Here is a 16,407-nt window from a genome sequence, read left to right as displayed (position 1 = left end):
GTTAAAAATTTCTATCTCAGAATATCAACCAGCCCGACATAATACTGTTCTACTGGTCATAATACATATGAATTCCCATATCGAAACCGCCTCGGACAATAAATAGATCATTGTCTTGAGTCATCGGTGTTACGTCGTACCCAAGTGTCGTATCGCATGCGCAAGCAATCGTCAAGACGGTGTGAATGGGTTCCGTGGTAAGCCCTCCATTAAATACAGATTATACGGCTGTAAATGTCCGCGATAGTGCGATGGTTCAAAGTAATATGAGAACAAACTATCAATGATCGGTAATAGATTGGACAACGTTTGATATCGACTTTATTCTCGCTTAGGACGTTTCTGGTTATTGTTGCTTTGAGATTTATTTTTTATTTATTGGAGTAATTTCTCATGTGAAGGGATGAGTTTATTTAAGATGCAAAACATTAGTAGTTAAAATTAGTGATGAAAAAGGAATGAAGTATCGTGTGTAAAAGAAGAATAAAAAATACTGTGTAAAATTTGGTTAACATTTTATTTCAAGTTCAAGTCCATAGATGCAAAAGGCAAGCTGTGCCCATCACCACATAAATGTAATAGAATGACCATTCTATCTAATGTTATTTGATTTTGTACTCTATTGCTCTTTACTACTTGTCGCTACCATCACTATTTAAATGTATGCAAGACTGTTGACTGTGTGCCTCTGTGGTTGATATCAACATTCCTTTACTCGTGTGTGTTACTATGACCAATAGTACACTGTGTGTTGTGTGTTAAGCCCTTACACAGGTAGTCTCTCGATGTAGTACTATTTTTATCTTCGGCTGGGTGTGACTTCTGGCCTGATACTATATTTTTGTGTGCTTTCATCACTTCACATCGTTATAACTTCATTTTAACAACTATGATCATTTACAAATTTATGTCACTAATTCTGGCAAATCATAGCTTTCTAGCCACCTACCTTGAGTCATCTAAATCTACTTGGTTCTTCTATATACTTAATAATTGCTACTTAAATATTTCATACAGCCATAACGTTAACGCCTTTGATTACTAATTACGAGCTTAACATTTACTCTTTAACTCTGCAATTCACTATGATTGATTTTGTAGCATAACTCTTTAGTTTAGACTTATTCGTTCCTTCATACATGTCCCATGTTATTTGCATTAATTTGTTTAAATCATGAAGATGCACACAACTCGATCGAGTTTACTCACTTCAGTCTACGCATCACTTTACCTGGACCAGTGACGTAGGTGCTTTCCCTGACGTCCGCGCTAAATCTATTTTTAACTGCTATAGCTAATATTGTGGAGATTCTTCTGCCATTCTTTTCATTAGTGCTGGGATTACCCGCCCAAATCATTACCCGGGTAATACCCGGGTAGTGGTCTGATTACCCGGGTACCCGCGGGTACCCGTGGCAGGAGTGACTTTTGTCCCCAGAAATTTTTTTTGTGTCGGGGGGGGGGGGGGGGGGGGGGGGTCTTTTTTATTTTTTAATTTTTTAATTAATTTATTATTTGTTACAACAAATGAAGCGAAACTGAAGTAAGAAACAAAGATAATTAACTACAATGAAAAAAAATAATAAATAATAAATAAAATAAAAATACCTGAGATTCCTTTAAAAGATAAGAACTAATATAATATAGTCTTAACCTATTGATTCCAAAATTGAATCAAATGTGTGTTAACAAATAAAACAAAAAAAATCAATGTAATTGAACAATAAAGTAGGAAAATCTTTTGAAAAAATGTCATGTAAATGTAAATATGTAAATAAAATTGTATTATTTCCAATTTTTGTTCAAAAATATTAAAACCGCCAAAAATTATCGCTCTCAGTTCGGTTTCCATTTGTTGTAGCGGGTACCCGTTACCCGCCCCTTTTACCCGAGTACCCGGTTTGACTTTATTACCCGCGGGTACTCGCGGGTACCCGCCCAGCCCTACTTTTCATTCATTCATTGATCCATTCATTGCTACACGCCTATAGAATACGATATAAAAGAATGATCTGTTCCATTGTTCCTGAATAAAGACTTCATCATTTTACATTCTGGCCTTTGTGGCTTTGTGGTTTGATCGCCTCCACTACCCTGGAGTGGATGGGCTAGGACTCGGGTAGACTATGGTGTCTCCGGACTTGACTGTGGTGTGTGCTCTTCGCTCATGAAATCAACTCCCTACTTCTACTTCTGACACATGAAGTCATGCTACTATCACTAACAGTAGTACTAAACTGTCACTTCATTGTCTCGATCTATCTTCCTCACTTGAGCACCACCGCCGCAGTTACAGTCTGGAACTCTTAAGTCGACCCCGGGACCGAATCCATTCACTCCCACCACGGCCTCTACACTCTGCCAATACTACCACTACCACTCGCCGGCATCAACTACCCGGTTGTCTCCATCAGTATCACACTCGCCGGCATCAACTACCCGGTTGTCTCTATCACACTCGCCGGCATCAACTACCCGGTTGTCTGACTCTATTACATAAATGTTACCTATCACACTACACAAATTATAATCCTGTCACTCAAGTCATTCAATCCTCCCGGTGTTCTTGTATATATGTGGAAATCGCGTTGAAATGATGTTGGTTCTGTGATGTCTATTATGTCATGTGGTAGTTTATTCCATTTACGTATTGTTCAAGGGAAAAGGCTTATATTATGCGTTTGTTTTTGGAAATGGCTGGTGGCATCTGTCGGTGTGATGCTGCGAATGAAATGGATAGAGTTTCAGTTCAAAACTCTGTGTAGAGATATGGTCTAGGAATAATCATTTTTGCTGAGTTATAATTTAATTTGGAAAATTCGTCGTAAAACATTGTAAGACACAAAAATTCTAAGCTTAGGTTTCAGCAGCCCCAAGCCATGAACATATTTTAAAACCACTAACCTAAACACACACACACACACACACACACACATATATATATATATATATATATATATATATATATATATATATATATATATACATTACATATACTGTATAAAATATAAACCACGAAATAAAAGTGCTCGACTTTAGTATTAAAGGAGCGGTAAATATACATCCTTTCTTTAAAAAATATAGCCTTGTGGAGAACATTGTACTTATTTGACTCAATAAAGAAATTGATACGGCGCACAACTCTACTGAAAGATTTGAAAAATAGAAATGTATTTTTTACAGATAGATAAACAGATAACTTGATTTCCTTTTTTGATTTAAAGTCAGTTTGAAAGTTCGTTAAGTCAAACATATCATAAAAAATTTACCGAAGACACTAACATTTCATGGCCACACCCTCAACTCTATCTGTCCAGTAGAGTCCTTACTTCCGTTGTGTTAATTTAGCGGTGATCAGTGTTGTTATGTAGTTGTGTGTTCTCATTGCGTGTATGTTTATATGTGTGCGTGTGTGTATGTGTGTGTGTGCGTGGTATACATGTGTGTGTGTGTGTTTTGGAATGTGGTTGAGTGGAAGAAAAAAAAAACGGGGGGGGGGGGGGGGGTCCATCAAGTCGAGAAATTCCTGAGCAAGGGGGGGGGGGGGAGGGGTGTGTTTGCTAGGAACTGTCAGATGCATTTTTCAGCAAATCGTGGCATTCATAGTGATATAATTCACTTGATCACATGACGGTTTTCGGATTTACAGAAATTTTAAACAAGTTTCACCGATTAACAACATCAACTAATATTACTGCTGATATTACTGTCGTTTTTATGCCATCGATGTGATAATTATTGCCCTGGGAAATGTTTAGTTTCGGCAAACTGTCAACTGGTTCTGTCTAGCTTCTAGCCCGATCAAACCAAAAGTAGACAGATTCGGGGACTTGATATTTTTCGCGTCCGCTTCAGATTTTCATTTGACCTCACATAAGTAAAGATTAAAGGGGAGACATTCCGAAAGCTCCTACATCCCCAGTATTCATTCAATTTGTATTTTCACCGTTGATCTTTTGTCAGGCGTTTATTTATTCGATTTGTCATCATATAAAAGCGTTTTAAAAACTCTAGAACAAACCTTGATAGATTTGTGAAAGTCACAAATGGGTGTGTTTGCTAGGAACTGTCAGATTGGCATTTTTCAGCAAATCGTGGCATTCATAGTGATATAATTCACTTGATCTTTTGTCAGGCGTTTATTTATTCAATTTGTCATCATATAAAAGCGTTTTTAAAACTCTAGAACAAACCTTGATAGATTTGTGAAAGTTTAAAATTTCCTAATTTGACCATTGTTTTGATTCTCGGCCGCCATTTTTATTTGTGAAGTATTGAAGGTAGTGCAAAGCACTCCCAAGTAAAGCGTGGTAAAGACTTGCGACTTATTGATATTGATATCTACTCACTGATAAACTAGAATCATGCCGAATAAAGCATGGCAGCGACGACAAGCACATCGATTAAAATGTGCATCTAATCGTAATCAAGCTAATCAAGAAAATGATTATGGCAATATCGAATGAAAATAGTTCTTACCCCGCGAAATTGTGGGCTTTTTACTAGTAATAACTAAAATATTTGAATTATTACTGACTCCTACAGATCTGTTTCATGCTTTTTACTTTGGGCAATCTTCAGGGAGTGAAATCGTTTATTGTTGTTACTATATATATATATATATATATATATATATATATATATATATATATATATATATATATATATATATATATATACATATTATATTCTTTCTATTTTGACACTCTTCCTCCAGCAGATTTTATCTTCAACTTCATCTACTTTACCCAAACAGGACGTGCACTTATGTGGGCCTATGTTAAAATGAAAATATCTTTTTAAAAATACCGTGTATTACAATAATGATAAACTAGGCCCATTACGGTGTTCCGATGTAAAAAAAAACCCTAACAAATATGGTAATAAACAAAAACAAACAAACATTTAATTTCTATAAATTTCATATTTTTGATCATTAATCATTTTTCTTGCTTGTCATTGATGACCTTACTGACCTTAAACATGTACATGTCGTCCAAACTTACAATGAACGGCCGTTCTGAGATCTGATAATCTATATTATTATGCACCTCTCGGTGAATGAATTATCCCACTAATAATACGGTAGTGATTGTTTAATTTCATATTTGTTTGGTTACATCCGACGACCCTCACGATCGAGATGAAGTTCTTTTATGTGTGTATTTGTTTTATCCTTCCCTTGTAACCGTATTTATCTATACTTTATTTCCACAAGACCCAAAACGAAACACGAATAACGCGAGCTTTTTTGTTGTGTTTTTTACATTGAACTGATATAAAAATAATACATTTGTAGAACAATATATCACAATTATATTGTGACGACACAATACTAAAGTATGCCGAAGTAAACGATGTTTATTCGAATAATATAAAGAATTATTGACATAGAAAGTAGCAATGACTATGAAAAATGTTTTTTTTCTCTTTTTGAGGAAAATTTTTGTCTAAAATCAAAGCCCTATCTCCACTGAGTAAAATTGTTTTTGAATTTTGAAAATCCATTCATAAATAAACAAGTTATGCAGTTTCAAAGGTGTCATTTATTTGGATGACCCGCAAAGAGGAAAAAAACGCGAAAATATGGGACGCTTTTTCGGCATTTTTTTCGACCTTTGGTTGTATCTTGCGTAATAAGTGGATTAAAATATTGAAACTTGAAGAGCAAATTAGGATGGTGTTTTGTAAAATACGGGAAAATTACTCGTCATATTCATATGAAATTTTACAACCAAAAAGAAGAAATGTTCATGTATTGCCTTGTCAGCGACAAAACCTCCACGCCCGGTAGTTTTAGAAATATTTTACTCCAAAGAGTGAACATCTATTTTTAACGGTCTTCTGGTAATTGCACGAGTTTTGTCGCTTGACATAATCTAAAATGACCTTTTTTCTAAATGTGTGCCAACTTTCAGTCATATTCATCGATAAACAACGTCGTAATTAATTTTTAAAAATAGGATATACGAAACGGCTTCGTCCCATATTTTGACGCGAATTCGAGCACTTCGTAAGCGAAAAAGAGGACCAAAGATTTGTGCGGGATCTTCTTCTTCTAGGTTCCATGCCTGGTCCGGGATAGTCATTGCTCATTGCTATTGCCCCCCATAGACGCCGACATCCGCTGGTAGCGGGACGGATGACCTATCGCTTTGACCCCATCCCTGCGTTTATCGCAGATGATTTTTGCCCACATACGGGGAGATATTTTTTTTAGGCGATCGGCGATCGGGGGCGTGGCAGTATAAAAAAGTGGACAATTTTTTTCGGATTTTCGCTGTTTTCACGTCGGATTCGTGATCAGCGTCAAATTTACAATAGGTTTGATACTAAGAACTGTGTGTTTACTCCAAAAATTGGTGAAATTAGAAATAAATTTTAATTAATAGTGAGGCTATGTGGCCGACAGAACCGATCCCAGTTACTGTCTGTTATTCTATCTTTCGTCTTGCCACAATAGTGATTACTTCTCACTAAATTATATCAATTAGACTGTTGAAGGAACGAAATTGACATCATTCCACTCTTTGTTATTGTATTAAGGCAGTCATTTTGGTAATTAGTTCTCACTAAATTATATCAATCAGACTTTTAACGTTCAAGGTTACTCGTAGTTTTGTATGACGGTACGTTATTTCCGACTGGTGGATGTTGCGAGCATTTTACCTAAACTCATAGCATCAATAACTGTCCAAGATATTCGCATCATATGTAGCAATAGCTATAATAATCTAACATGTCGAGAGAGAGAGAGAGAGAGAGAGAGAGAGAGAGAGAGAGAGAGAGGGAGAGAGAGAAAGAGAAAGAGAGAAAAATTTACTTGCGCTATATATACCGCTATATTCAATAAAGGTGCTCAAATCACTTTATAAGGGTCTTTGGCCAACATAAAAACATGTTAGACGAGACATGACTGTTAAGCGATATTGCAATTGTTTCCCGACAGAGACGACGCTGTAAACAGCGAGGTACTCATTTTAACAGTGAACAAGGTGAGAGAATGCGAGTAAAGAGCCTTTTCCAAGGACTCAATTATGCGCCACTCAGAGCGGGACTCGAATCCAGTACCGTCCGATCCAAAGGCGAGTGTCATTTCACAAGATCACATGCATAGCCGCACAAAAAAGTGATGAGAGAATAGATTCATATGTATTGAAGGAGGAGAGAGCGGATGGAGTGAGTAAAGTTCTTGGATATTTATAGAAGGATCCAAATTGACTTCACTCATTTCATTGTTATTGTTTTTTGACACCCATTTTTATGATTAGTTCTCATTAAAATATATCAGACTATAACGTTCAAGGTTCCATGTAGATCTTTGGGCTGGAGTGATATTTCTGGCTGGCGGACTTTGTGAGTATTTTAATTTAACACAGAGCATCAATAGAAGGAATGAATTTGACGTTAGTCAACCCGTTGTTATTGCTTTTAGACAGCATTTTATAATTAACTTTTCACTAAGTTATATCAATCAGACAATGAACGTTCACGTTTGCAGTTTTGTGTGTTAATATGTTATACCCCGATGGAGATGTCGTGAGTATTTTTCCAATACGCATAACATCAATACATTTGCAATCCGATTTAAGTTTAAAAGCAACGTAGACCACGGAAATTTTTCCATTTTGTGGACAATAAAGATTTTTTATTTATCGTCATTATTATTATTATTATTATTATTATTATTATTATTATTATTATTATTATTATTATTATTATTATTATTATTATTATTATTATTATTATTATTATTATTATTATTATTATTATTATTATTATTATTATTATTATTATTTATAAAACAAATCGACAGTGTTCCCGTGGCAGGTTAAACGGGTACTCCTCGGGACTACTCGCATTCGCACCCCCCCCCCCCACCACCACCACCACCACCACACACACGCACACAGCTCTTTTCTTTTTTTTTTTTTTTTTTTTTTTTGGGGGGGGGGGGCGTTGTTTGTAGATTATAATTCAAGGTTACAATGCCCACCCCTGTCATCACGTAGTCAAGGCTTTTTGGCATCTGCCAATCCCAAATGTCTGTGTCAAGGTCGACCGTCATGTCGCGTCAACGGGTGAGGAGGAAAAAAAAAAAAAAGAACTGGCATATTATTATATCATTACATTGAAAATTATGAAAACTATTTTTTATTTTGTATGAAATCCTTTATAAGTTTTACGATGAACAAGAACGAAACTTTTGCCATCTACCTCTTCCTGGCGCAACATTTATAAAAATATTATTTAAAAAAAATAATAACACAGCATTTATTTGGCGCAATATCCACGTGCTCAAAGCGCTTTACAAGGGGTCCCAAGGCAACAGCAATATTAGACTTGAAAGACGAGACATGACGCCTGTCAGGCGATGTGACATTTTTTCCCAACAAAGACAACGAACGGCCATGTTCTCATTTTACACCTGAGTACGGTGAGAGAATGTGAGTAAAGAGCCTTTTCCAAGGACTCAACTCTGCGCCACTCAGAGCGGGTCTCGAAACCTGAACCTTCCGATCCGAAAGCGAGAGTCATACCACATGATCCATCACAAAACAGGGAGGGGCACTTTTCTGTCGGCCACATAGCCTCAATATTAATTAAAATTTATTTCTAATTTCATCAATTTTTGGAGTAAAAACATAGTTCTTGGTATCAAACCTATTGTAAATTCGACGCTGATCACGAATCTGACGTCAAAACAGCGAAAATCCGAAAAAAAATTGTCCAATTTTTTATACTGCCACGCCCCCGATCGCCGATCGCCTCGAAAAATATTAAGCAAAGCGGGCTTTGCGGGCGATCGACCGTACCTAGGTTTATCGGCCAGGTATTTGGCCACACACATTGCGTTTTCATCCCGGTTTGCCTGATCGGGGTCTGGACCAGGATCATATCCGGGCGTGTATGGAGCCTTTTAGAAAGGTGATCCCCCGTCTCAACGTTTACACGTCGCCCCGCCTCGATAAGATTAGGCGCGGAAAATTGAATTTTTAGTATAAAAATTCTGAAATTTGTGGGAAATTAATATGTTTTATCTGCAGTTTAAAAAAATAAAATAAAATTTAGAATTTTAAAAAAGTCCTTATAAGAACTGTAGATACGAGTATCTAGTTAAAATTTTCATCCTGACACAAAATCGTTTTGAGATAAGAGTCACACATAAAATATCTACGTACAACATGAAAATGTAGTTCACTTTTAAGTAAATTTTGTTTTGTTTTTGTTTGTTTGATCGTTTACTTCGTCATTTGTTTATTTGTTTTATTTTGTTCTTTTTTTTTTTTTGTTCGCTTGTTTGTTTTGTTTTGTTTGTTTTGTTTTGTTTTGTTTTGTTTTGTTTTGTTTTTTTTTTGTTGTTTTTTGTTTTGTTTTATTTAAACAAAAGTTTGAATTGTCGATTTCCGATGTACATATATGCAGGTCTGACACCCGAACGTAATTATGGGCCAAGTTTAGCATTGTTGTAATGGAAAACATTTTGCATCATTTTTTTAGATTTCTATTACAACAATGAGCCAGTAATAAATTGGGTCATAAGACCTGCAAATAAGTGCACGTCGCCTATTTTCAATTCTTTTCATGGTAGCCTTTCTGTTGCTTTGACCATATTATTGTCATCCACAAATCCGGAATTCATTTCTATTATATATCAGAAGTAAGATATTTTCGTCAGAGGCGACCTAATCGAAATTTAGAGTACTGTATCAATGAATCGTACCTTAACACACGTCATAGTATTATGAATTATTCTTTAAACAAATATTGTTTTGAATAGAACTGTTTAAAGAAGTATAATATAGTCTATGTATGGCCTATTTATGATTTGTGTAATTTTCATATTAGTAGAGTAGTACGTCGTTAGTGTTTCAGACATCGTGTTTTGTTGACAAAAATAGAAACCCGAAACGTCGACATAATCTGTCTCCCTTGATTATATTGAAGTTTTTGTTCCATTTGATCAGTGTTAGTTATTTCAGAGAAGTAAGAAAGTTAAATAGGATTCAGTAGCTGATGTCACGTCCGCCCAGCAACGAGCAGGTTAGTTCTAAACAAAGAAAATCGGTACTTTTTATTCTTCATGCTGACTAGAACTTTTTCACATGTCATGTAATCAGAATGTATAAAAGTCAAAACAGGATCAAATTTATAATGTTTTTCTCCTCTGGATTCACTTTTACGTTCGTCGGAGAAGTATTTCATAAGTCCGCCATTGTTCCAATAGTTTAGAACCAGTTACTAAGTTACCATGCGTCATTATGAGGGACGTGACGTCACGACTATTGGAGCCTATTGGGACCCGACGCCTTAAATCGGTATTTTCATGGGATGGGTGAGGTGCTGAGAATGGCATTTACATTCAATAAAAATGGACTTGGGTTATGTTTATGAGCTCAATCTTTTCTTTAAAATTATAAGGATGGGGGGAATCAAAATTATTTCATTCAGCCAATGTTAATTGTTTTTTTTGGGGGGGGTTTGTTTTTTTTTTTTTTTGTTTTTTTTTTTTTTTTAAGGGGGGGGGGGGGGTTGCCAACGAGCACAGAATTCCTGACAAATATAAAAAAAATTATGAAACTATTAATTATAAATTAAGGATTGATCTAGGAGTAACTTGAAAACTTAAGGGGAATTCAAATAGAATTATCCTATCACCTGTTGACTTAAATTATTATTTATAAAATCTGCTTGGGCATAATGATCGGTCATTTGATGTGAGAATCGCCATCTGGCCGCTCTGTTGTCAGATTCATTTGCACGTACCTACAGACTTTTACCAGACCGATTTTAATCGTTGACGGCTCAAAAGATTCGTCTCGATCTATGTTAATTTCCACAGTACAGTGGTATAATAATTAAAATAAGAGAGTGTCTGTTCGTAATAGCCTGTATTTACCGGTAAATAATGCAGTTCTTAACTAGTTTAGAGAGAGGGGAAATGAGCATTTATATAGTGCAATTTGCACTAAACGTGCTCAAAGCTCTTTACAGGGGGTTCCTAGCCAACACCAATACTTAACATGTAGGACGAGACACGACGTCTATTAGGCGATTTTGGGATTATTTCTTTTCGATAGAGTAAACGTTGTTAACGGTCGTACTAATTTTACACCGGAGTATATGGAGAGGACTCCAACTTTGCGCCACTAAGACCCGGACTCAAACCCTGGACCTTCTGATCCGAAGTCGAGTGCTATGGCCACAAGATCCCATAGCCGCATAAAATTTGATTTAAGCTTATTCAAGTCCGAAAAGCTAAAAATTTTTATTTTCAGATCATATCAATCTAAATTTAACGGGGATTTTTTTTTAAGCATTAGGCTCAGACCGACATAATACAGATTGAAGGCAGTAGGTCACAAAATAACAATAACTAACACTACAGGTAACTTAGCAAGTGCCAGCCGACGCTTTGAGCACGTTTAGTGGATATTGCGCTATATAAACGCTCAATTTATTTTGTTATGTCGGAATGAACTAGAAGAAGAAAATCGAATTTAAATATATATTTGGTGGAAAATAGGAAATTTTAAAGGGTTTTTTTAAGTTCAAGGAACAAAACCCACTCTCCTTATTAAAGGGCGTCCCAATAGCTCAATTGATAGAGCACATCCTTCACTCGCAAAGGGATTGAGATCGATCCAGGGTGAAGTCGAGATTTTTTTAACAAAAAATTTTGATCTCTTCGCACCCTGTCCACCTAGCAGTCACTGGGTAGATGGGTCGGTTAGATATAGCTGAAAGTACTTTGCAATAGATTAGCGTCCAATCCAAAGGGTAGCAAGCAATTGCTGTTGTCCGTTTCATGCTGCAAAAACTAAGAGTAACTCTGTCTCCATGAGCCTAATGGGTTTGAAGGTCTAGGCTTCTTATTAAGGGCATTTTTGTGATTTTATAAACGTTTATCTTCACCCCAGCATTATACAACTTTAAGACGGGTGACCAATTTAATAAAGGAGCTGCTGAATACAAAACTATATATTTGATTAGTTTTCAGGGTTATCGTTAAATACTATGTGTTGATAAACATGTTTAATGTATTCGAAATTTACATCAAGCTCATAATTAAATATATTTTGCTTGTGACCGACGTGCATTTATTTTCAGGTCTGATAACTTAAATTGTTACGGGTTCATTGTTGTAATGGAAATTCAACCAACGCAAGATATTGCCCATTACAGCAATGTTAAATCAAGCCCATAAGTGCGTCCGGTTATCAGACCTGCAATTATGTGCACGTAAATTGTGACGACCAAAATCTCTTTGATTAGAATAGAAATATAAACATAAAATTGTTACTTCTAGCCTACAACAAACAACAGCAAACATCGGAGATCTTCAAAGTGGCTTCTCCTCTCCGCTTGATTTGATCTGCTGGGATAACAAACGGCCTTTCCCCGGATTTCATTCTGTAATTACAATGTTGCGATATAGTCAGTGATAGTATTAGTAAGGTTGCAGTGAATATAATCCGGTGTCTCAGCTTGGACGACCAAGTTCGCTCCACTGATTTTTACAGAAAAAAAGGCAAGCCTTTATTCTGTTATCTGATTCCTCTGTGTCCTTCCGTGTAGTAGATCGAAAGAGAAGGTGTTCAAGATAAACATGATATATAGATAAAATCAGTATGCAAGTAAGTTTATGTACCTATACTATAATAAATCATGTTATTAAAATTCATTTTAATCATTATCGATGACTTTTATATGAGTGGACATTTTTGTTTTACTTTGATTTTACGACAATGAATCGTTCAGTTATATTTTTCATTCACAGTTTTTCAATTTGTCTATAACCTATCTCGTGTTGACTTCGCATCATTTTATTATTGTTCTCTCATACTTTTAAATTTGTTTTAAAATCTTAAGTGTAAACAAAACTGCTGAGATGGAAGAGGGGGAGGAGGAGGAGAAGAAGAAGAAGAAGAAGTAGAAGAAGAAGAAGAAGAAGAAGAAGAAGAAGAAGAAGAAGAAGAAGAAGAAGAAGATAATGATGATGATGATGATGATGATGATGATGATGATGATGATGATGATGATGATGATGATGATGATGATAAAAAGAAGTGCCTGCACTATCATTACAAATGTACTGTGCTCGATTTACCCTTATGGATCATGATCTATCTCATATTAAAAATCAATCTTGTGTTACAGCAGATAGTGTACCATGGATGTGTTCGGGGGAAGTAAGAATGGATACTATGGTGGCTTGACTCGGAGGCGGCTTCGTATTGACACGCCAGAGATAAATACGTATCAAAGGCAGGTTAGTGAAGTGGCCTCTTAAGATAAAATTGCTGACCAGGATTTCAATGATATAGGAAATATAATTATTGTCACATTGCGATTATTTGTGTATTGTTTATTCAATAATAATGCGGCTTTGTATTATTGGTGTATGACACTCACCTTTGGACAGTTAAGTCCCTTTTCGAGTCCCATGATGGGCGATCAAAGTTGAGTCATGGGAAAAGACTTTTTTATAAATAGTCTGCCACCGCATCAGATGTAAAATTATTTTATGGCTGATTACAGCGTTGCCTCTGGGGTTAAAACAAATTGTAAAAGTGCCTTACTGACGTCATATCTCGTCCTATGCATTAACTGTTGCTGTTGGCATCTACCTACCGCTACTACCACCACCATCATCGCCACTACCACTACTACTACTACAACAACTACTACCACTACTACTTCTACTACTACTACTACTACTACTACTACTACTACTACTACTACTACTACTACTACTACTATACTACATTCCACTACTACTATTCTACTACTAACTGCTACTACTACTACTACTACTACTACTACTGCTACTGCTACTACTACTACTACTACTACTACTACTACTACTACTACTACTGCTGCTGCTGCTGCTGCTGCTGCTGCTTTTGCTACTACTACTACTACTACTACTACTACTACTACTACTACTACTACTACTACTACTACCACTACCATTACTGCTACTACAAGACTTTTGCCTGATATTCGACATCTATCTTATTTAGAAACAAAGTACATGTATCTAAATTTGATTTCACTAAAATATCGTAGAATAAGAGGTGATCTTATTCATATATTATATAGATTCGTGCATGGTTCTTACAATATGGATTATAATGATTTTTTAAATAAATATGTTTGCATGTTACAAATACTAGGGGAGATAAGTCTAAGAGTTTTCTTGAACATTTAATTTGTATATAAAGAAAATGTGGCAAAAAAAGAAATGTGTCAATTTGGAATAACCCATAGTTTGATTTTAAAAACGAGTATAAAACGAAAAATATTTCTTCTGTAAACAGATTCAAAATAATGACTGGCAAAATAATTTAAATACATCGGGTTTTCATAAGTCTGTTGGCCTAAATAATCCTTTACGTGATATGATAATATGATATGATAGGATATCTTAAATTATGAAAAACTGAAGTTCACATTTCTTAACATTTTAATTCTAAGTTCACTGTTTGGCGTCCGGTTCATCGCGGTATAATACTGTTTTGAGACGACGAGTCACAAATATAGATGTAAAAATAAATAAATAAATAAATAAAAATAAGTCAACACGAAGGCGAGGAAAGGGGCTGGCGGTGTGACATCCAACACCCACGCAGAGTTGTAAAATGAAACCAATTATTTGTAACAAAATACCCAATCAAACACTGTTGATGTCAGTTGCATTCAGTATACTATCATTATAATGTGGACTAGGAATTTAAAACTACATACTCTGAGATGACACATTATTATACTGCCGTACTCTTGAAAAACGCATACTTAGAAATTTAGCCAGAAAACTGGTCCTTCAAACATCGGTCGATTTAAGGGACCCTAGTCTTTGCAAAAACTTTCAAACCTGGTACTTCGCGAAGTCTCAGATTTGAAAGTTTTTGTTAAGACGAGGGTCATTTAAATTGATTGATATTTAAAGGACGAGTTTTCTGGCTAAATGTTTATATGGATTTTTCCAGAGTACGGCAGTATAATAGTTAATGAAATAATTGTAGCCTACACAATTTTAAGATTGACACGATGACATTGACAGGAAAAGGTGGGCAGATAGACGTAATGATTACATTTAATTTGAACCATCCCTATTTCTGGAGAATGACTTTAACCTGTTAACGATCAAATTAAGAAAGGAACAGGCACCGGTGTAAGATAAAGATCTGAACAAGCGTGTATGAAAGGTGCCAGACAAAGCAAGAAATAAAAATACAAGAAAAAAAAACCATCCCAAAAAATCATTCGACCTCTGACCAGTAATCAGAAGGTCTGAGATTCGACCGCAGATTTTTTGGGATGGTTTTTTTCTTGTATTTTTCTTTCTTGCTTTGTCTGGCACCTTTCATACACACTTGTTCAGTTGTTTATCTAGCCTGTTAACTGGCGTACTCTGGAAAGACAAATAGTAAGAAATTTGGCAAGAAAACTCGTCCTTCAAATATCGATCGATTTAAATGACCCTCATCGTGGCAGAAACGGTCAAACCTGGGACCTCGCGCGATGTGATACTTGTAATAGTGATGGTTGAAAATAATATATTGAGGGAAGAACAATCAGGAAATAAAGAGCTAACATTAATTAATAACATTGGTACACTGGTAGATCAAGTGGAAGGGTTATTCTTTCAAATATTGACCTATTAAATGACCCTCATTATCATCTCAGATGACGGTCATTTTTGAAGAACTAGTTTTCTGGCCAAAAATGTTTGTGGCGTAATGAAGCAGATGTCAATAGTCTAAGCACAATTTTAGTTAAAGCGATAAGAACTATGAAATTTCATTCTTTTGCAGTTTTAGACACTAGCTAGAGATATATTCTCTTCTCCTCGATAAAAAGAATACATTTGTACCTCCCTTGCCTGTTTTCCTTAAACTTTTAGCTATTTAATTGGGAATTTTAAAATATCAATGCATTGTATTTTACTATGAACGTTTTGTGCGTAATGAATATGGAGCTGCTTGAATTTGAAAATAATCTCTTTTTTTTTTTTTTTTGTCCTCTATTCATTATTTTACAACAGATTCTATTCTGTGAGAAGAAATTTGACAAAATAAACCAGAAATTCCGCATTCCCGTTATTAGACAAGCCGGGACGTCCTCAATTCGTAATAGCCAAAAACCTTTTCCGGCTGAATGTTGGTCAAGCAATTCAGCGGTGGTGCCTTACAGTGGCAGCAGGAAAAACTCCATTGACAACTTTTATGCTGGGATGCAAAGGAGGAAATCCAGTCAACAATACTACAACAGTCGCAAAAGACAAAGTATCACATTATCCCAAAAATTTCCTTCTAGCCACTTTCAAGAGAGGTGTTCTTCCGAAAGCAAGGCTGCAACTACCAGAGACCCCTCGAGTTTTGACAATAAACAACATAGACA

General features: G+C 35.7%; 1 protein-coding gene across 3 annotated transcripts in view; it reads left to right on the top strand.

Moving 5' to 3' along the window:
* The first annotated feature begins 217 nt into the window (after positions 1-217).
* The window catches only part of LOC144965819 (uncharacterized), a 22,860-nt gene continuing 6,670 nt past the window's right edge, over positions 218-16,407 (top strand). The window contains exons 1-4 of one of the 3 annotated variants that reach the window (XM_078901570.1): positions 218-345; positions 12,277-12,638; positions 13,162-13,273; positions 16,052-16,407. The exon at positions 16,052-16,407 is cut by the window's right edge and continues 685 nt beyond it. In XM_078901570.1, coding sequence (XP_078757696.1) covers positions 13,175-13,273; positions 16,052-16,407 — 455 coding nt within the window. In that variant the 5' untranslated portion in view covers positions 218-345; positions 12,277-12,638; positions 13,162-13,174. Of the gene's footprint in view, positions 576-12,276; positions 12,639-13,161; positions 13,274-16,051 lie in introns of those variants that run through there. The other 2 variants (XM_078901573.1, XM_078901571.1) reach the window with 2 other exon arrangements.

Source organism: Berghia stephanieae, chromosome 2 (genome assembly GCF_034508935.2).
Source record: "Berghia stephanieae isolate SIO BIC M18660-M18661 chromosome 2, UCSD_Bste_1.3, whole genome shotgun sequence".
In the NCBI taxonomy this organism is placed as follows: Eukaryota; Metazoa; Mollusca; class Gastropoda; order Nudibranchia; family Aeolidiidae; genus Berghia; species Berghia stephanieae.
Note: the sequence above shows the minus strand (reverse complement) of the source record. Positions and strands in the feature narration are given on the sequence as shown.